The following is a 21886-nucleotide window of genomic DNA, read 5'->3' as shown; positions in this document are numbered from 1 at the left end:
AGGTGAATTTACTTCCTAAATCTTAATTCCACAAGCTAAAATGTAAAAACAAAACAAAACAAAAAACCTCTGTAGTCACGGAGCTTGCATTGCAGTGGGGGAACTAGATAGTAAGTAAATACATGTAGATTATCAATACTGGCTATATATGCCATAGAGGAAAACAAAGCAGGAGGGGAGGATGGGGAGTATAGGGTGGGAGTTTGATTTCATTTCATTTCATTTCATTTCATTTCATTTCATTTCATTTCATTTCATTTCATGTTTATCCATTTATTTTGAAAGAGAGAATATGTGAGCAGGGTAGGAGCAGAGAGAGAGGGAGAGAGAGAGAGAATCCTCATGGGAGGCTCAATCTCATGAACCGTGAAATCATGACCTGAGTGGAAATCAAGAGTCAGTCACTTAATTGACTAAGCTACCCAGGCACCCGGAGTATAATTTTAATTTATTTATTTATTTTTTCAAGTTTATTTACTTATTTTGAGAGACAGAGAAAGAGTGTGAGCAAGGGAGGATCAGGGAGGGGGGGAGAGAGAGAGAATCCCAAGTACAGTGTCAGTGCAGAGCCCAATGTAGGGCTCGCTGGAAACCACACAACTGTGAGACCATGACCTGAGCCAAAATCAAGAGTCTGACGCTTAACGAACTCAGCCACCCAAGTGCCCCCAAGGAGTATAATTTTAAATAAGGAGTTCTTAGAAGGCCCCACTGAGAAGATAGAGTTGTAGCAAATACCTGAAAGAAGTAAGGACTGAAGCTATGTAGGTGTTTGAGGGAAAAGTATTCCAGGCTTGGCTGGAGCAGAATGAGCAAGGGGAATAAAAGAGATGAAGTAAAAGGGTGTGTGTGTGTGTGTGTGTGTGTGTGTGTGTGTGTGTAGGGGGGAGGAAAGCAGGATGTATACACTTTTGACAGACTTTGGTTTGTACTCAGAGGGAAGTGGGGAGCTACTTCAGTATTTTAAATAAGGAAGTGATCTGATCTGATGCACATTTTAACAGGTTCACTCTGACCGCTATATTGAGAGAGGACTGTGTGGAGGGTTGGAGACAAAAAGAGAGCGACAAGTTACAACGCTATTGTAATAATCTAAGTAACAAAATAACTTGAATGCAATTTTGGATGTATTTTCAAGGTATGATTTGTTGACAGATCAGATGTGGAACATGAGAAAGAAGTCAAGGACGACTCCAACATTTTTGATCTGAGCAACTGAAAGAATGGAGTTGCAATTTAAGGAGATGAAAAAACTCTAACAGGGGCAAGGTAGATGTGGAATTTAGATTGGGACTTATGCCTGCCTGGTAGATCTGTAGTCACATTAAAGTGGAGGTGTTGAGTAGCTGGAGGCATATGTTATGTGTGTGGAATGGAGAAAACTGGGCTAGAATTACAGATTTGGGAGTGGTCGGCATAGAGATGGTATTTAAAACCACAGGACTGGATTAGATCACCAAAGGAAATGAGTGTATATTGAAAAGAAGCCCAAGGACAAAATCGGGGGCACTCCAGAGTGTAGAATTCAGGAAGGTGAGAATCAAAGAACCAACTCCTTATGAGTTGCCAGTGAGTAGGAGGAGAACCAAGACAAGAGTGGTCCTGGAGGCCAAGTGAATATAGCATTCAAGGAGAGAGAACTCAACTGGGTCAAATTTCACAGTTAGGTTAAGTAATGTGAACGCACATTTGAGCAAAGGATTCACCACGTGAAGGTCACTGCTAACCTTGTCTAGAGTGTTTGCTGAATGAAGGAGTGAATGAATGGGACTTTTTTTGCCACTTATATATTTAAATTTTTTTTAAATATTTACTTATTTTTGAGAGAGTGCTAGTGTGGATGGGGAGGGGCAAAGAGAGGGGGACAGAGGATCTGAAGCCAGCTCCGTGCTGACAGCAGAGAGCCAGATGCAGTGCTCACTCGAACTCACATGTGAGATCATGACCTGAGCCGAAGTCAGACGCTTAACCGACTGAGCCACCCAGGCGTCCCTCACCATTTATATTTGACCAGGACCCAAGAGTGCAAGGACTAGATCTTTGCTTCTCCAGGAAGAGTTTGATGAGTTTGACAAATGATTGTAGAACTGACTGAATGAAATGGTTTCTCCCTCAATGTCCCTCAATATCCCGTTTCCTACTGTATTTTCCTTAGAATTGTAGTGTGTGGGAAACTGCACACAGTTCCCAATCTTTGGCAGCCAGTCTATCTGGAACTGGCTGTGCCTATCATCTCTGTGCTCTTCCACAGCACCATACTACACCCTAAGCCCTTCAGGGCAAAGAAGTCATCAACATCAAAAAACAAATCACAGGAGGGCACCTGGCCTGGGTGGCTCAGTCGGTGGAGCATCCGGCTGGGGTTGTTATCCTGGAGTCATGAGACATTTAACTGACTGAGCCACCCCGGCACCCCAATCCTCAGGAACCTTGAAACTAAAAAAGTATTAACTCCATTTTATAGGTAAGGAACCTAAAGCTTAAAGAGGGTAAGTTATTTTTCTCTAACATCACACCAATGTTAGCAAGGGGAGAAACTAGAATGTGCCCACAGAGTTACATGATTTCAAGGTTAAGCTTTTTGCACATTCCCCAAAGAACTGGAGACAACAATGTGAGATTCCTTAGAGATGCGCTGCTGAAAGGCAGTCATTACAAAGAATTCTGGACAGCTTTCCCTGGCCATTCTTGGCTCTGTGTGTGTTGAGGGGCAGTCCAGTCTGTTCCTGTTGTTCAGGGACCAATTATTCCATTCTCATGGCATGTTCAGGACCATTTGCTTCTCTTCGTTTTCAACCATTTATTTTCCTACTCCTACAAGATCCTCTGCCAGGACAGAGGGAAGAGGCATAAAGCTAACCATCCATGTAGGTAACTTTGGGGAAATGTTGTATTGGGGATATGCTTGAGACAACTGGCTAAGATGACATTTTACACAATTTTGTCTGCCTGAATGATCTGGAATCCACATTAGTTCTGTTAATTGGCCCCATGGTGGGTTCAGTTAGAGGCTGCACAGGGCCCTGATCATTTATAAGCTCCATCCTAGAAACTCACAGGTCTGTGGCCATTTGGTTCATGGTTCTTCAAAAATTCATAATAATCACCGACAACTGATTCATCAGACTTTAGTCTTCTAAGGAGAAAGGAGGATTCTCGGGGCTCAAACCCCTCAAGAGGCTATCTGGACTCACCTAATCTGGCCCCTCAGCCTGGGAGGGAACTCCCCACTCCAGCATACTCCACTCATGGCCTGGTCCTTTGGTGCAAGTCTGGCAGTGATGTGGCCCTTAACCTCAGCAGGAGGCTCTCAGGACGGTACCAGCGGGACTTGTTAGAAATCTTTCTATATTGAGCCAAAACCAGCCTCCCACTGGAGCTACTCAAAACCTGTCTAAGCCCCTTCTATGAGCTAATCCTTCAAACATCTGAGGACAACACTAATGTTTCTCTTTTCTGCTCCTCCATTACCCGATAGTTTAGCTGGTAGCTTTAAACTTTATTTTACCTTTTCAAAGCAAGTAAAAAATATAAGAAAGTATTACCAGTATGATGCTGGCCCTTGTGCACCCATCCCCAAAGTCTCACTCCTTTTCTCCCACCCCCTCTATCAGCTTATTTATTTCTTTGGACTACTAGCTCCCAATGCAAGGGAGACTCTGATGTGGCATTTACAGTGCAGTGATTAACAGAAAGTGGCGGTAGTAGACTGGAGATTAAATGTGGTGTGCGTTTACAAACTGTACCTATAAACTGCGTACTTGTGGGCAATTTATCCAGCCTTTCTAAACTCCATTTCCTCAGCTGTAAAATGGGAATAATAAACATACTTAATGCGCAGCTTGTTGTTGGGGTTAAACTAGATAATGTTCCAAATCGTTAGCTCTAGGCACTAAAGCAGCTCTTCCAACTATCACCTCACAGACGAGAAAATGGGCCTAGAAGGGCGTGAAGAGGTTTTTTCGAGGTCACAGCTAGTTAACAGCAGAGCCGCAAACCCAATTCCAGATCCCTGACCCCCTGGCGGGACCCGTTCCTGCTCCCCACCGCTTTGTTGGTGACCGAAGCCATCCATGTTGTCTCTGCAGATTAAAAGCTCACCCCTTATCCCCTAGTGCCCGCTACGCTGAGAAGCTTCTACCAATAACCGACGACAAAGTCGGTGAGCTCAGACCGTGGCTTTTTTCCATTTAGCAAAGGGGAGGGAAGGAGACCGGACCCTGGCTCCCCAGGAGTAATTAAAGGGTAATGGTAGTTCTAGGCGTGGCCAGGTCTAAAAGAACTCGAGGTCCAAGCGTTCCGGCCTTTGCATTCCAATACAGCTACTTCACCCTCCCAGCCCCGCCCGCGGGCAGCTCCCGCACCCTCCCCAACAGCAGCTCTCGCACCTGCAGCGCGTAGGTGGGCGCCCGGGCTCCTGGCAAGACTGCGTGGGGCCGGGCCCGCGCGTCGGACGTCCGAAGGGGCGGGGCCGAGCCGCGCGTTCCGGCCCCGGGGCGGGGCCTCGCGCAGGTGCGCGGAGACGCTCTGGTATCACTGAAACTCATCCGTCTCCGGGGAGGCGCGCGCAGAGGCTTGGATTCGGGCAGGTGAGACTGTGGCTTTCTCTTGGAGCGGCGAGTGGGACTCCGAATTTCGAATCATTGGCGGCGAATGCCCTCCCCGCCTGGCGTCGGGGCTGCAGGAAGGATGCGAAGCCTGAGCGCGGTGTGGCTGCTGGGGGGCGCCATCCTGCTGGCGGCCTCTGCTTCCTGCAATCGCACCGTCCAAGGTGAGAAACTCGGTCAAGAAGGGCTCCTGCAGCTAAAGAGCCAGGGGTCCCAGGCACATGCACTGGTGGTGGAAGCTGGGCAGGTGCACGAAAGGTGTTCTCTTGCCGCCGCGGCCACCACCTCTCGCACCCCCTCTCGGAGGCTTTAGTGGGAATCGCTGCGCCGGAGAGCACTGGGCTGGAACAACTGGGAGAGGCTTGAAGTCCGCGGAGGAAGAGGAGGGAACGGAGTGCTTGCGTCTAAAGGGTACCTAGAGGGCTCAGCCTCCCCTCCCCAGGGTTGGCTTCTTTGTAAACATTCAGTCATTAAGGCGCTTTTCGCACACTGGTGGCAGGACCTCTTAGACTTAGTTGGCTTATAGCGGTGTGGAATGGGTGAGAGCCCGAGGCCTGGGAAACTTCTTCCTCGCTTTTTGTGACCTCCTCAACTTTCGGAGCCCCCTCTTTGGGGTCGGCTCCCGTAGTTCGAAACCGTCCTGGGGTCCGAAGCTCCTCTGGCATGGTGGATGGCCCGGGTATGGAAGGGCCGGACCCCGCTGGGTTTTCGGGGTATTGAGCGCTCAGCCTGGAGTTTTAGGCCAGTTGGGCGTCACGCGGATTTTACAAATGGAACTTCTTGGACCCTGCCATTTATTCGACTAGGTGACCTTACTGCGGCCCTGGGTTTCCGGGCTTTTATATGCCACACGGAACCTATTTGGGCCGCCATTGAGGTCTGTGTGACCCAGGCTGCCCGCTCTGGGAATGGAACAGCACAGGAGCCGTCCCGGCGGTGCTCAGGTGCCAGCTTGTGTAGGGCTGCCGGGTTCCGCAGGTGTCCTGCACCGGGTGTGCTCCGACTTGTCCTCCTGGGGGCGGGATCTCCCCTGCTGAGCAGGCTTCTGAGGGTGTGGGGATAGTTGGCCAAAGATCAAGCTGCTGTGATGCTAACGGGTGCCCGGCTGTTTGTGGCTGTCAGGGTAGTCTCGGAAGGGAGGTTTAAATTTCCCCGTGAATTTTGTAAAAGAGCAAATCACTGTCAACTTGAATTAGATTGAAGAATGTGATTCTTTTGCCTCTGGAATTACAGAAAAGGGTGTTCTAGTATATACTTGAAACTTGCACCACTGTATAACTTTTTTTGGTCAGCATTACAATAAAGGCATTTATTAATTACCAGGAGGTGTTGAAACTGTAACGAACACGTTTCGATTTGCCTTTGTCTTTTAAAGTTGGAAACTTAAGTAAAGCTAAGCGTGTGCAAACATTAAGAAAAAAAATGTAGGTATAGATGACCCATAGCTTTTCTGATTTATACAGTTCCTGTAGGGAGGTAGCCCTGAGGATTTAGCTAGTTCTTCTTTGCAGATTGAGGGAGATGGCTGGGAATTGGGCATTCTTGGATAATGTGGTGAACTTGTTTAACAACAACAACAAAATCAAGTTACTTGTTAACCAGAAATATTTAACATTGCACCTTGAGGGTTTTTGTTTTGTTTTTTTCCCCTCCACACACTTTTTTGTTCCTTTGCATGGTAACTTTCCTAAAGGGTTAGTTAGGTAACAGACTTAGGTAGATGGAGCTTTCCTCCCAACTTGAAAGTAAATTGAATTTGATTGAGAAATAGATCATCCCCAAAGTTTTTCTGCCCCTTAGCATACCTCTTTGCTCATCCACTTTTACTTGTACCCTTGTGCATGTTTCTCAGTTTGCTACCAGGCAGATATTTGGTTTGATTTTCTTCCCAAGCTTTTTTGATCTCACCCTAAAGACTGACTCATGGAGGGCAACTCTGCCTAGAATATACCTTTCTCATTTTACAGATGGGGGCCACTGAATTGGGGGTGGAGGCAAAGAAAACACTCTGTCAGGCCACATTCTCATTCCAGTCACAACATTAATTGATAATTATTTGTGTAAATATGTTTAATCTGTCTTCCTCCTGGATCATAAACTCTGGGAGGCCATGGACTCTAGTGTCCTCTCCATCACCATGGTCCAGCACGGTCTCATTATCTAAAGGACCTCAGTAAACATTGAATGAGGAATGAAGTGAGGGGACTTGGCCCTAGTGATCTGGCAAGGTGATGGAAGTTTGGCGTTTCAGTCAGCTTGTTTTAAGCACTTCTTTCTACCACATCACAAGCCTAGGAGGTCCCCTATGATTCAGTCATTCTGTTCTTCTTTTGGAGACTGAAACTTCTGTTCTCTTTGTAATTGACTACGAATTATACAAGTAGTATGTGATCACTGTAGAGCAATAATGAACAAAATTTTCTTTGAAAAAGACAAGTTTAAATCATTTTCAGTACCCAAAGTATACCACTTCTGACATTTTTTAAATGTTTTTTTAAATAATTTTTTAATGTTTTATTTATTTTTGAGAGAGACAGACACACACACACAGTAGAGCGGGGGAGGGGCAGAGAGCAAGGGAGACACAGAATCCGAAGCAGGCTCCAGGCTCTGAGCTGTCAGTGCAGAGCTGGACGCGGGGCTCAAACTCGTGAACTGAGAGATCATGACCTAAGCTGACGTCGGACACTTAACGACTGAGCCACCCAGGCACCCCCACTCCTGACATTTTGGTTTGTATCCTTTCCCATTCTTTCATACATCCTTGCATAAAACATGTACTCACAAGCAGAAAGTCTTTTTGTGCAGCATGGGATTATATAAACATCAGTATCGTGTCAGTAAATAAAAACGCTTTTAAACTCTACAACATGTTATAGGAGGACTTATCATAATTGAAAAATTAATCTGTTAATGGACACATGGCGTATTTCCAATGTTTCGTAATAAGAGAGAAATACTATAATGAATGTGAAGATGGGAGTCTAAATTTCTGTTGGGTTTCTTGCCTGCTTTGTGCATAGTTACTAATTAACCCAAGTAGATGATGTTTTAGTGGTCTGTGTTTGACTTTCTTATGGTTTTATTAGCTGGGCAAGTGTTGAGAAGAAAACAGTTCATCCTGAAAGAACACATGAAAATTTACTGATGTGTACCTAGGGAGAGGTCTCTGGTCATTGAAGCTTTTATTTTTCAGTCTGTGTTCCCAGATATTGGAAGCAAATAGATTTGTGGTGAGGAGATAGTAAGGAAAAGGTTACAAAAGGAGACTTCCCACAAAGTACTTGATCGGTACTTGGTTTGGTGGGGAGGGTGGGCCACTGGAGGATGCTTAAAATAACAAAGAACAAGTAGTAGTTTTAAAGTTAAAGTCGTTAAAAGTTTAAAGAAAAAGTTTTCCATGCATTTCCCCCCACAATTGTCTAAATCAGAAGTGTTGTAAAACAGCGAAAATCCCCCATTCTTTCTCCTCTCCAGTGTCAGTGGACTTCTATGCCCAATACAGTAAAACCTTGCTTTGGGAGCCTAATTTGTTCCGGAAACATGTTTGTAATCCCAAGTACTTGTATATCAAAGCAAATTTCCCCTTAAGAAATCGTGAAAACTCAGGTTATTCATTCCACAACCCCAAAAGATTCATATAAAAATTATGACAATACTGTAATATAATAAAAAATAATAAATCCAAAATATAAAGAAAAATAAACAAATTAACCTGCACTTATCTTTATTTTTTTTTTTAACGTTTATTTATTTTTGAGACAGAGAGAGACAGAGCATGAACGGGCGAGGGGCAGAGAGAGAGGGAGACACAGAATCGGAAGCAGGTTCCAGGCTCTGAGCCATCAGCCCAGAGCCCGACTCGGGGCTCGAACTCACAGACCGTGAGATCGTGACCTGAGCTGAAGTCGGAGGCTCAACCAACTGAGCCACCCAGGCGCCCCTGCACTTATCTTTGAAAACCTTTGTGGCTGGTGTGAGGAAGATGAGAAAGGAGGGTTTTGTGTAGCACAACTTTGTCACGGAATCACTGCTATCTCTTGGCTCAATGGAATCTTTTTCTGCATGGGGGCCACTGTATATGCTCACACGGATGTTGACTATAGTACAATATTAATAAACTCTTGTCATATACTGTATTTAATGTAACTGGCAATAGGTCAGCAGAGGAAAGGGTCTGTATCTGTAGGCAGCCTGACCTACAATGAAGCAAAGCATCCCTAAGCTTACTCTTGTTTGGAAAAGCAAAGGACTGTCAGTAGGTGCTTTGAAGTGCCAAAAAATACACTAGTGCCAGTCGTGGGCACCTACCAATGTTCTGAAAAATAACTGATTTTTGCCAAACACCGCAGCCTGAGACCAAGCATCTGAGCATGGGAGACAATCACCCACAATCCCACATTGTGAGAGAGAGAGAGAGGAAGAAAAACCCTTAGTTGTGATCATGTGATGTTCAGCATCACATACTGCTCACATGTATTATCACTCATTTATGAAGTTAAAATTTAACAGAACTGTTTGCTTGTCTGGCAGAACACTCATATAACAAGTTACTTGCAATCCAAGGTTTTACTGTATATATATTTTGTAACAGTTGAAGGATTTTATTAGATATACTGTGCCATAATTTTTTTAATGTTTATATACTTATGGTGGGGGGTGGGGCAGAGAGAGAGGGAGAGAGAGAATCCCAAGCAGGCTCAAAGCTCAGTGCAGAGCCCAATGCAGGGCTTGATCCCATGACTGTGACATCATGATCTGAGCCAAAGTCAAGAGTCACACACTTAACTGACTGAGCCACATAGGTGCCCCACAATTTATTTTTTTAACCTAATCTGCTCATGGTCAGTATGGGGAAATTTATCCATACTTTTATAGGGGGAATATTATTCGTTATATAAATGTCAGAAGTTACTGAACTAGTCTCCTTTTTTTTTTTTTTTTTTTAAAGTAATCTCTATGCGTAACGTGGGACTCAGACTTATGACTTGGAGATCAAAAGTCACATGCCCTACCCACTGAGCCAGCCAGACACCCCAAACTAGTCTCCTTTTTTTTTCTTTTTTTTCATCTTTTTTAAAAATGATTATTTATTTGAGAGAGAGAGAGAGAGACAGAGCGTGAGTGCGGGAGGAACAGAGAGAGAGAGAGAATCTGAAGCAGGCTCCATGCTCTGAGCTGTCAGCACAGAGCCCAACACGAGGCTTGAACTCTCAAACCATGAGATCGTGACCGGAGCTGAAGTCGGATGCTTAACTGACTGAGCCACCCAGGCGCCCCTTTTCTTTTTTTAAATGTAATTTTTTTCATTTTTTTAAGTTTATTTATTTATTTTGAGAGGGAGAGAGAGAACAAGTGGGAGGGGGGCAGAGACAGAGGGAGAGAGAGAATCCCAAGCAGGTTCTGCACTGTCAGCACAAAGCCTACTGCGGGGCTTGAACTCAAGAACTGCAAGACCATGACCTGAGCCGAAATCAACAGTCAGACAGTTAACTGACTGAGCCACCACCCAGGTGCCCCCTAGTCTCCTTTTTAATAGTTATTGAGACTAACTTTTGTTTTAAAGTTTATGATTACTTTTTTTATTTTTGAGAGAGAGCACGATCGGGGAGGTGCAGAGAGAGAAGGGGATAGAGGATCTGAAGTGGGCTATGTGCTGGCACAGAGCCTGATACAGGTCTTAAACTTACGAACTTCGAGATCATGACCTGAGCTGAAGTCAGATGCTTAACTGACTGAGCCATCCAGGTGCCCAGAGACTGTTTTTATTTTATCATGACACACAATATTGCAGTAAATATTCTTGTACATAACAGTATTTCTGTGCACGTTTGCTAGTATGTATGCAGGGCAGATTCCTCTAAGTAAGTTCATAGGTCCTAGGGCACTTTAAATTTTGATGTTTTGGCACATTGACCTTGAAAAAGATTGTACCAATTAACGCTCCTTCGAAAAGGAAACCCAAACAATGTGGAGGCCTCTGAAGTCAAAAAAGAAAGTTCTCCCCTCCACACCCATTCTACTCCATAGATAATGGCCATTGTTTATAGTTTGGTTAGTATCCTAGATTTCAGATTTCAAATTATAATTTTGTTATACCAAAGCATATTGCTCTGTCAGGGGCTTTTTTCAGTTGATAGTATATTGTAGCTCTCAATTGCATTTCAGTATTACTGGATAGTAAGTATAGCATCTACTGTTAATGTTAGAAACCATATGGGGATATGGTAAGTTAGGAATAGGGGCTAATGAACATTGCTTATTTTCCTTTTATTTTCCTTTTGCAATTGGGGTGGGGGGTGCTGCTTTGAGTATCTGTAGGTATGTGTTCTTGCATACTTGGGCAAATATTGTTGATTATTGCCCATAAATGGGGATGTTTTTATAGCCAGTACTGTATTTTATTTTCAGTTAAGAATTTTTTTTAATGTTTGTTTATTTTTGAGAGACAGAGCACAAGCGGGAGAAGGGTAGAGAGAGAGAGGGAGACACAGAATCCGAAGCAGGCTCCAGGCTCTGAGCTGTCAGCACAGAGCCTCGCATGGGACTTGAAGTCATAAGCTGTGAGAATATGACCTGGCTGAAGTGAGACACTTAACCAACTGAGCCACCCAGGGGCTCCTATAGCCAGTACTCATGTGCTCAAAGTTCATACGTGCATTTAATTTTTTTCCCACTATGAAATAGAAAAGATTTTAGCTGATCTATAGATGGGAGATTATAGGTAGGTAGATAGGAAGGTGGATAGATAGGTAGATAGTTGGGAGCTGGGATAGTATCAGTTCTAAACAAGTTCTGGGAGTTTTGGTGACTGACATAGGACATTGTAAGGGGTAAAAGTCTGCACTATGCTGAAAAGGCTTTAAGGATCTTTGAGTAGCATCTTGATGCTTACTAGTGTTAAACAACATGCTCCTGTGTGCTCTGTGACTGGTAAAGTGAGCACAGTTACTATGAATGCTATTTTTTCAATGTTTATTTTATAATGTATTTTGAGAGAGGGGGCATGTGCATGCAGGGGTGGGGACAGAGAGAAAGAATCCCAAGCAGGCTCTGTGTTATCAACGCAGAGCCCAAGGCCTGCTCATTTTCTGGAACCAGGAAATCATGACCTGAGCCAAACTCAAGATCGGACACTTAACCAACTGAACCACCTAGGCGCCCCATGAATGATATTTTTGATTGAGACCATTCAAGGTTATATGTTGGAATATTCTCAGGAAATTTTTCTCAATCTCTTCCTCTCTCCTTTTTTTTTAAAATTTTTATTTTAGTATTTCTTACTGTTCCCCCCCCCCCCCCCTTTATTTTACTGTTCTTATTGAAAACAGATTTTGATCTCTGCAGGAACCTTCCTAACCTGGTATGTGCTTGTTTCTATGGAGAATTTTAAACATACGAAAGTAGAAGATTATAGTGAATTCCACACTCAGTTTCATGATGCTCTAGCCTGTTTTTTGTCATATTTTTTAACAGCTTTGTTAAGATATGATTTGCATACCATACAGTTCACCTACTTAAAGTCTGCAGTTCTATAACTTGAAGAACATTCACAGTTGTATATCCATCACCACAATCAACTTTAGAACATTTTCATTACCCCAAAAGAATATCCCACCCCACCCCAGCCCACCCCTGAGCCATCACTCCCCAATCGCCCCATTTCCCCAACTGCTGACACCTATCATTCTACTTTTCTGTCCATGGATTTACTTATTCAGGGCATTTGATGTAGATGAAATCATACACTCTACGTGTTCCCTGGTGACTGACTTGTTGTACTTAGTCTTTACAAGGTTCATCCATGTTGTAGCGTGTGTCAGTACTTTTGTTGTGAACTAATATTCCACATTTTGTCCATTTATCAGTTGATGAACTTTTGGGGTTGTTTTCCACGTCTTGATGCTTACGAATAGTGCTGTCGGCATCCACGTACACATTTTTGTGTGGACATGTGTTTTTATTTGTCTTAAGCATATCCTAGGAGTGGGAATTGCTGGCTCATATGGCACCTCTACACTTAGCCATTTGAGGACCTGCCGTCTTGTTTTCCACAGCGACTACACCATTTTACATTCCCACCAGAAGTATCCGAAGCTTCCGGTCCTTGTGTTACTTTGAAAGGAGTCCAAATATAATTTCATCTTAAGAGGTTTCAGTATGTATTCATAAAAGATGAAGATTTTGTTGTCCAACATAACCACATAACCACTTAAAATACATCCTTAACATAAAATATTCAGTCCGTATTCAAATTTCTGTCTCATAAGTGTCATAGGTACTACTTTTTTTTTTTTTTTTTATTAAAAAAATTTTTTTTTCCCTGGGGGTGCCTGGGTGGCTCAGTCAGTTAAGCGACTGACTCTTGGTTTCGGCTCAGGTTCGTGGGTTTGAGCCCTGCAATGGTTCCGTGCTGATAGCGCAGGGCCGCCTTGGGATTGTGTCTCCCTCTCTCTCTACCCCTCCCTCTCTGTCTTTCTCTCTCTCCCAAACAAATAAGTAAGCTTTAAAAAATTTTGTAAGCTCTACACCCAGTGTGGGGCTTGAACTCACAACCCCGAGATCAAGAGTTACATGCCCTACTGACTAAGCCAGCCAGACCCCTGTATAAGCACTATTTTAAAAGTTGTCTGAATCAGGATCCAAATAAGGCTCACCACACATTGCACAGGTTGATAGGTCTTTTAAATTTTTTAATGTGTGAGTCCCTGCTCCACAGCTGTTTCTCTCTTATTTTGTTTTTGCTTTGTGATTTATATTTTGAGGAAATTAAGTCCTTTGTCCTGTAGCAGTTTCCACATTCGGGATTTTGCTGGGTCCATTCTTGTTGTGTTTTTTAATATATCTTAGTGTTTTCTTTATTTCCGTTAGTTTGGTGGTTGGATCCACGTGCTTGATCAGATTCAGGTTTGTTGTTTTTTTGCAAAGTTAGTTTCATGGTGCTTCTTTTCTTTTTTTTAATGTTTATTTATTTTTGAGAGTGCAAGAGAGCAAGCCTGGGGGAGGGGGGGGCGGGGAACAGGGAGAGGGGTATAGAACATCTGAAGTGGGCTCTGTGTTGACAGCAGCGAGCCTGATGTGGGGCCCGAACTCACAGAGTGTGAGATCTTGACCTGAGCCCAAGTCAGATACTCAGCCCACTGAGCCCATGGGTGCTTCTTGTCTTAGGCACACAACGTCTGGTTATCCTTTTTGTGATATTAACTGTGGAAATCAATGCCTAGGTTTTTCTCCCTTTTATAAAGCAAACTATATAATTTTTGTTGGTACTAAAAAAAATTGAGTTTTCTTTGTGGTAATTCTAAAATCTTGGTGGCTCTGCCCTACAGAAATGCAGGCTAACTCATTGAATTAGTCTCTGATGGGGTGTGTCTAGGGTGGAGGACCTAGATCTTTAATGGCAGAGTTCATGGGAACACAGTCCACCAGTCAGTTAGCAGCTCTGCCCCATTCCCTCTCAGGAGAGTATGTGAACATTTTACAGACACAGGATTTACAGGTTTCTTTTACAGCTCTGGAAGGCTTCAAACATGTTGATATTAATACAAATAAATATATTAATTATTAGAGAAGGAGCTAATTTAAAGATAGTCATTTTTAAAATGGTAACATTTGGGGCACCTGGGTGGCTCAATCGATTGAGCATCTGACTTCTGCTCAGGTCATGATCTCACAGTTCATGAGTTCAAGCCCTGCATTGGGCTCTGCTGGCTGTGAGGTGCCCACTTTGGATCCTCTGTCTCCCTCTCTCTCTGCCCCTCCCCCGCTCTCTCTCACACACTCTCTCGAAAATGGGTAAACCTTAAAAAAATAATAAAAATAATAAAATGGTAAATTTTACACTTAAAATTTTCTCTTTGAGAAAAAATATCGTGTGGAGTCGGCATAGTTTGGTCTCAAAGGATTACAACACGTGAGCTCAGGTCAGGGCCCCAGAGGACAATGCAGTGTAGACTTTAGAAGCCTGGACTCTAGAAATTGACTGCCTGGTGTTGAGTCCCGACTCCTATCTCGCAACTGTTTAACCTTGGGAAAGTTACCCAGTTTCTTGGTGTGTCAGTTTACACATCTATAAAAGGATGATCTGTTAATAGTACATCCCTCACAAGGCGGTTGTGAAAGCAAGTTAATACATGTAAAGTGTTGGAAGCCATGTTGGACACAGGATACGAGCCCTTAGTAAGAGCTCTTACTGGTGTGAAGGTAGTTATTGTATTTTGTAGAGCTGTGCTCCTATAGTCCCCAGCTAGTGCTCCTGTTTTGTGTGGATTGGCTACTAACTGGATCAGCCCAAGGCACTAAAGAAATGGGCAGGAGAGCTCTTGATTCTCCCTCGTTTCCTTCAGTGGTGTGCCTAGCTGAGCCTCTCGGTCCCTCCCAGGTGTGTTGAGCACCTGCCGTATGTCCAGGGCTATGCCAGGGACTGTGGGACTTAGAAAAAAATTATGACATGGTCCTATAATCTCACACAGAGATCCTTACCATTGTGAGGTCCAGGGGGCATTCCACAGACATCTCATCTGTTAATAAAAAAACAAAAAACAAAAAACAAAAAAAACTGGTCTCTTGAGGTGTTTCAAACTTGGTTACTCTGCTAACTGGTTTTGAAAAACAAGTGGGGTCATGAAGTCAGGTAGAGGGTGGTGACTGGCTCTTCATAAGGTTGAACTAGAATACCATAGAAAGTACTAGAGTGTAGCCTGTGTAATCAAGGTAATTGTTTTGTGAAACTTTTTTTTTTTTTTCCGTCATGGATAATACATATTTGAACTGGGTTACCATATAGAATGTTTCTTACTGTTTTAGGCAAGTGTTTGAAGAACACTGTAATATATAGCAATATTCTGTTATTTTAATTTAAAGATAATTCATACTCTTTGGAAAAAATTATAAAAGAAATAAGAAGAGATTGGTCTACCTGAGTGTTTCGTTTCCTGTGGCTGCCATAACACTCGGCACAAGCTGGTGGCTTTATTTATTTATCTTAAGTTTATTTATTTATTTTGAGAAAGAGAGAGCATGAGCAGGGGAGGGGCAGAGAGAGAGGAGAGGGAGAAGCATTCTTTGGCTGGTTCTGGCAGTGCTCCAACCTCTGCCTCCATTTTCATATTGTTTTCTCCTTTCGGTGCTCTCTTCTATTTCTCTCAAATCTCCCTTTGCCTTTATTTTTACTAAAAAAATTTTTTTAAATTTATTTGTTGAGAGAGAGACAGAGGGAGCAGGAAAGGGGCAGAGAGAGAGGGAGAGAGAGAATCCCAAGCAGGCTTCACACTGTCAGCACAGAGCCCAATGCGGGGCTCGAACCCACGAACCAGGAGATCATGACCTGAGGTGAAACCAAGAGTCAGATGCTTACAAGACTGAGCCACCCAGGCACCACCCCCCCTTGGCCTTTCTTTTATAAAGACACTTGTTGGATTTAGGGCCCACCTAGATAATCCAGAATGATCCTCTCATCTCAATATCCTTAATTACACCTACAAAGATACTTTTTCTTTTTTCTTTGTTTTAAGTTTGTTACTTTTTGACAGAAAAGAAAGTAAGTAGGGGAGGGGCAGAGAGAGAGGGAGAATCCCAAGCAAGCTCACTGTCAGCACAGACCCCAATGTAGGGCTTGAACTCGCAAACTGTGAAACCATGATCGGAGCTGAAACCAAGAGTCCAACGCTCAACCTACTGAGCTACCCAGGTGCCCCAAGATCGTTTTTATTTTCTTTTTTCCTTAAAATTGTTTAATGCTTATTTTTAAGAGAGAGAGACAGACAGAGTGTGAGCAGGGGAGGGGCAGAGAAAGAGGAAGACAGAATCCAAAGCAGGTTCCAGCTCCAAGCTGTCAGCAGAGCCCAATGCAGGGCTCAAATGCATGAACTGTGAGATCATGACCTGAGCCGAAGTTGGACACTTAACCGACTGAGCCACCCAGGCGCCCCAGATCATTTTTCCAATAGGATAATGATCACAGATTCTAGGGATTAGGACATGGACATTTCATTTTGGGGGCTACCTTTCAATACACTACACTAAATGAAAACTGAAGTATTGATCTCCATACCCTTTATTTCTCCACCCAAGCTAACTTAACAGAAACCTCAAGAGAAGTGAACAATCTCGCTGAACATGGGTGCAAAGCTAGGGGACGAAAAAGTAATGACTAAGCATAAAAGTTATCAAATAAACTTGTGAGTATTTTAACCTCCTCCCTGGCATACTGTGATGCAATTTGCTATATTTTCTCTACGTGGTGAAGAGAGAGAGAGACCTGTTCCTCAGAATTCGTGTCATCCAGTTGTCCCTCATTTTCTTATTCAACTCCATGAACACTTGGTTAGGTAGGATGTAGACTGGATATGCCATTTGTTTGTGGTTTCTAAAGTTTAATGCAAATATGGGAATGATAGCATAAGTTGTTAAAGCTTGCCATGATACTTGCTTGAAAGAGCACAAATTTGTCTGAATACAATAGTGCAGTGACCTGTTCCGTAATCTTGAAGCCAGAAGACTTGCCTGCCAGGTGGCCTCCATAGGAAGGTTTCCAGGAGGCCCGCACAGAAGCGGGGGAATCCCTGCCCAAGGCTTGGGCTGTCCTTGTGGGTGGAGAGGGAATGTACCTTGTGCTCCTGGGAATTTCCCTATGTTGGACTTTGGGATAGGGAATGACTGATAGGCCAGGCTGGATCTAGTCTCACAGCCACAGTGAGATGGATGGCCATTATAACAACAGAGAAGGGGTGCCTGGGTGGCTCAGCCCATTAAGCATCCGACTTTTGATCTTGGCTCAGGTCATGATCTCATGGTTTGTGAGATCGTGCCCCGAGTTGGGTTCTGCGCAGAGAGTGCAGAGCCTGCTTGAAATATTCTCTCTTTCTCTCTCTCTCAAAATAAATAAACTTAACACACACACACACACACACACACACACACACACACCAGTTAGGAAGAGTCATTAGACTGTGGGTAGTTTGTAAAAATAAATTGAAGTACTATCAGTTTTTTTGAGATTCAATAGAAATCAATGTTCTATTCCACATGTACCCCACAACCCTCTGAAAAAAAATCCATTGTAAAAAACAAACCAACAAAACCCAATAATCCCATCCCCCAAAGAAAACCCTTGTAAGCATTTTGTACACTCCTGTCTTTAAAGTACTTTTATGTAGGAGCACCTGGCTGGCTCTGTTGGTGGAGCATGCCATTCTTCATCCTGGGGTTGTGAGTTCGAGCCCCACGTTGGGCATAGAGGTTACTTAAAAAAAAAAAAAAAAAAAGACAACTTTAAAGTACTTTTATTTAAATAAACCAGCATTACTGCTGAAAGATTGATCTCTGTAATGACCCTTGTCTGCCTGGCCTTTCTTGTACAGGAACCAATAGAACGTCTAAAGGAAGAAGTCTCATTGGTCAGATTGATAGCTCATCTCAAATCACTGGGAAAGGAGTTACGGTGGAACCAGGCTTTTCTGTGGATGAGTTTTCTACCTCCGTCCTCACTGGAAAATTGACTACTGTCTTTCTTCCAATCGTCTACACAATTGTATTTGTGATAGGTTTGCCAAGTAATGGCATGGCCCTATGGGTCTTTCTTTTTCGAACAAAGAAAAAGCACCCTGCTGTGGTTTACATGGCCAATCTAGCCTTGGCAGACCTCCTGTCTGTGATCTGGTTCCCTTTGAAGATTGCCTATCACATACATGGCAACAACTGGATTTACGGGGAAGCCCTCTGCAAGGTACTCATTGGATTTTTCTATGGCAACATGTACTGTTCCATTCTCTTCATGACCTGCCTCAGTGTGCAGAGGTATTGGGTCATCGTGAATCCCATGGTGCACCCCAGGAAGAAGGCAAACATTGCCTTTGGTGTCTCCCTGGGGATATGGCTGCTGATTCTGCTGGTCACCATCCCCTTGTATGTCGTGAAGCAGACTGTCTACATTCCAGCCCTTAACATCACAACCTGCCATGATGTTTTGCCTAAGGAGGTGCTGGTAGGAGACATGTTCAATTATTTCCTCTCTCTGGCCATCGGAGTCTTTTTATTCCCAGCCTTCCTCACGGCCTCTGCCTATGTGCTAATGATCAGAACACTCCGATCTTCTGCTATGGATGAAAACTCGGGAAAGAAGAGGCAGAGAGCCATCAAGCTCATTGTCACCGTCCTAGCCATGTACCTGGTCTGCTTCACTCCCAGTAACCTTCTGCTTGTGGTGCATTATTTCCTGATTAAAACCTGGAGCCAGAGCCACGTCTACGCCCTGTACATTGTAGCCCTCTGCCTCTCCACCCTCAACAGCTGCATTGACCCCTTTGTCTATTACTTTGTTTCACAAGACTTCAGGGATCATGCAAAGAATGCACTCCTTTGTCGAAGTGTTCGTACTGTAAAGCGGATGCAAGTATCCCTCACATCCAAGAAATTCTCCAGGAAATCCAGCTCTTACTCTTCAAGTTCAACCAGTGTTAAAACCTCCTATTGACTTTTGCAGCCCCTCCGTTGGTTGTTTTACAGGAGGATTTGGAACCTGCTTGGTGTTATGGGTATGTTTCTGTTGTTCCCTGACCAAGTGGGTCTCACCACATACCACCATGTATATGCAACATCTCTCAGGATTGCTGGAAGCTTCCCTGTTTGCATGAGGAAAGTCCCCCAAATTAATACAGATGTCAGTTTTAGACTTCTTCTCAGATGCTCCCGGAAATGCAACCAACAGAGCAAATTTTTCAGACGACGGTGAGAACACAGAGACCCAGTGACTTGTACAAACTAATGTTGGCGTGAAGACAGAGCTCTTAGCTGAGACTACGTTTCTTTTACATCTGGGCTCAGTGCCAGCCCTGTTAGGGCTTCAGTGCCCTCAGAGATGATCAGACCAACTGACTGACTTTACAGATGAGGAGGCTAAAGAGGCGAAGAAGCTACTCGCAGTAGGGGAGCTTCCATTCCAACCAATGGCAGCCAGTTAGTGTTGGACAGTACAGTGAGAATGTTCAGTGGAGTCCTCCTCCCACCTCCTGGTGGCTCTTGTTTACAAATGCAGGTTCGTCAGACTCAGGAATGAGAGCTCAGGGTCTGGGTCAGAAACCTGCGTTTTAATGAGCCTCTGCTGCATGTGCTCACACACACCAGCCTTTGAGAACCATGGGTCTGGGTGCTGCTTCTACTGACAAGGTACCACCGGAGAAGCATGCAGTGCTCTGGGTGTCTTTTGCAAGCAGCTTGTGATGACGTCTCTTTGTTGTCTCATCAGGGCTTTCAGTCATTTATCAGTCCTTTGAGGTTTTGGGTGTGCCCTTACCACGACAAGGAAAATACAGTGGAGATTTTAAAGGTGGAAATACAAATTGTGTGTAACTGTATACTGACTCAGAATCTTCAGGTAGTGTGAGTGACAGATTGTTTCAAAGGAAGGATGGCATTTGCCACTTAGTATTTTTCGTAATTATAGTTGGACTATTTATTGTCAGTTTTCTTCACTTGCTACCAAATATGACATTGTAATGCCTTCACTGGATTTGAACCACATCTGTTTGGGAAAGAATGCTAAAGAGGTGTGATTTACAGTATATTTAGGGGGCTATTTACCCCAAACTGAATTTGTAACTGTTGTATTTGTGGTTTTTTTGGAAATAATTTTATTGTAGAGATTTATAAATAACGCATGACCCTGTTTTTTACAACTTATTTTTGAGTTGTGTGTTTTGTGGGTTATTTCTGAGGGAGAGCATGGGAGAAGGGAAACCCCAGCATTGCTCTTATAAAAAGAAATTATGTGTTGCTCACACTGTATTTCTTAGATAAACAGGGCCATACTCTGTATATTGCTTGGTGACAATTGTTTTCACTTAACATTTTAGCATTTTTTCCATGTCTGTGTCTATAGGCTGACCTCCGTTTTTTTAAGGGATACAGACTTTGGGGTGCATGGGTGGCTCAGTGGGTTAAGCGTCTGACTCTGACTGGGGTCCTGATCTCGCGGTTCATGAGTTCGAGCCCTATGTTAAGTTCTCCACTGACAGCGTCGAGCCTGCTTTGGATTCTGTGTCTCTCTCTCTGCCCTTCCCCTGCTCATGCTCTATCACTCTTTCTCCTTCTCTTTCAAAAATTAAGTATTAAAAAAAATTGTTTTAAAGGATACAGACTTTAATTTGGGGATATATTGTGATGTATTTAGTCATCTCCCTACTGATGTTTCCTGAAGTCTCCTCTTTTTTTGTTGTGGTTATTAAAACAGTGCTGCACTGGACATCAGAGTAGACATCTTTGTGAGTATTTCTGTAGGATACGTTCCTGAAAGTAGAATGACCAGGTCAAAAGTTAGATAAGCATTTTAAATTTCGGTAACTCTCACCAAATTGCCTTCAGTAATTTGTGTTTCTACCAAAATAGTACCTTTGCACCTGTTTCCTGAAATGCTCTTCGACATGTGACCTATCATTGTTTTGAAATTTTGCTGATTTGACTAGAAACAAAATCTTAGCTGTTGTTGTACTTTGTACAGAAGCAGCACAGCTTAGTGGCTAACAGTGTAGCTCTGAGCTGACAGGCAGGGCTGAATTCTGATCCCATCATATCTTGTTGGGGTTTTTTTTACTTTAAAAAAAATTTAATATATTTTTTAAATGTTCATATATTTTTGAGAGAGAGAGAGCACACGAGTGGGGCAGGAGCAGAGAAAGCAGACAGAGGATCCGAAGCAGGCTCCATGCTGACAGCAGTGAGCCCATATGGGGCCCTGACTCACAAACCACGAGATCATGACTTGAAGCCAAAGTCAGACGCTTAACTGACAGAGCTACCCAGGCACCCCCATCATATCTTGTTTTGTGAGCTTAGGGAAGATGCTTCTCTGTGCCTTAGTTTCCTCATTTTGTAAAATGAGGATAATGATATTTTCCTTATAGTGTGGGGATGAAGTGTTTGGCACATTTATGCACTCAGAAATATTACGTAGCATTGTTGCTGTTCTCTGACTGCTAATGAGATTTCATTTCTGATCTGCCCCTTTCCACTCCAGTGCCTGTTTACACCCTGCCTTCCTTGCTTGCTCTGTTCTGAGTCTCCCAGCAGGCTTAGGTTGTCCTCATTTCACAGGTAAGAAACCAAAAGATGGCGGACACTGAGGAACAAAGCAGCGGAAACAGATGGCTCACAGGGGCCCTGCAGGAGGTGTATGGGCTGATCCCTGAGGAACTTACTTTGGTATTTGCCATTTCTTTGTTAGTCATTTTTATAATACATGCTGGTGTATGAAACTGAACAAGAACATATAAAATGAGAATTTC

The 21886-nt window shown here is 43.5% G+C and overlaps 1 protein-coding gene across 1 annotated transcript; it reads left to right on the top strand.

The window, feature by feature from the left end:
• Positions 1-4361: 4361 nt before the first annotated feature.
• On the top strand, positions 4362-21053 carry F2RL1 (F2R like trypsin receptor 1). Its single transcript, XM_060635522.3, has 2 exons — positions 4362-4771; positions 17969-21053. Exons 1-2 carry the CDS (start codon positions 4654-4656, stop codon positions 19078-19080), a joined length of 1230 nt encoding a protein of 409 aa, XP_060491505.1. The 5' UTR covers positions 4362-4653; the 3' UTR covers positions 19081-21053.
• Positions 21054-21886: the final 833 nt, after the last annotated feature.

This window comes from Panthera onca, chromosome A1 (assembly GCF_046562875.1).
Source record: "Panthera onca isolate mPanOnc1 chromosome A1, mPanOnc1 haplotype 2, whole genome shotgun sequence".
Taxonomy (NCBI): domain Eukaryota; kingdom Metazoa; phylum Chordata; class Mammalia; order Carnivora; family Felidae; genus Panthera; species Panthera onca.
This window is presented reverse-complemented; position numbering and strand designations above follow the sequence as displayed.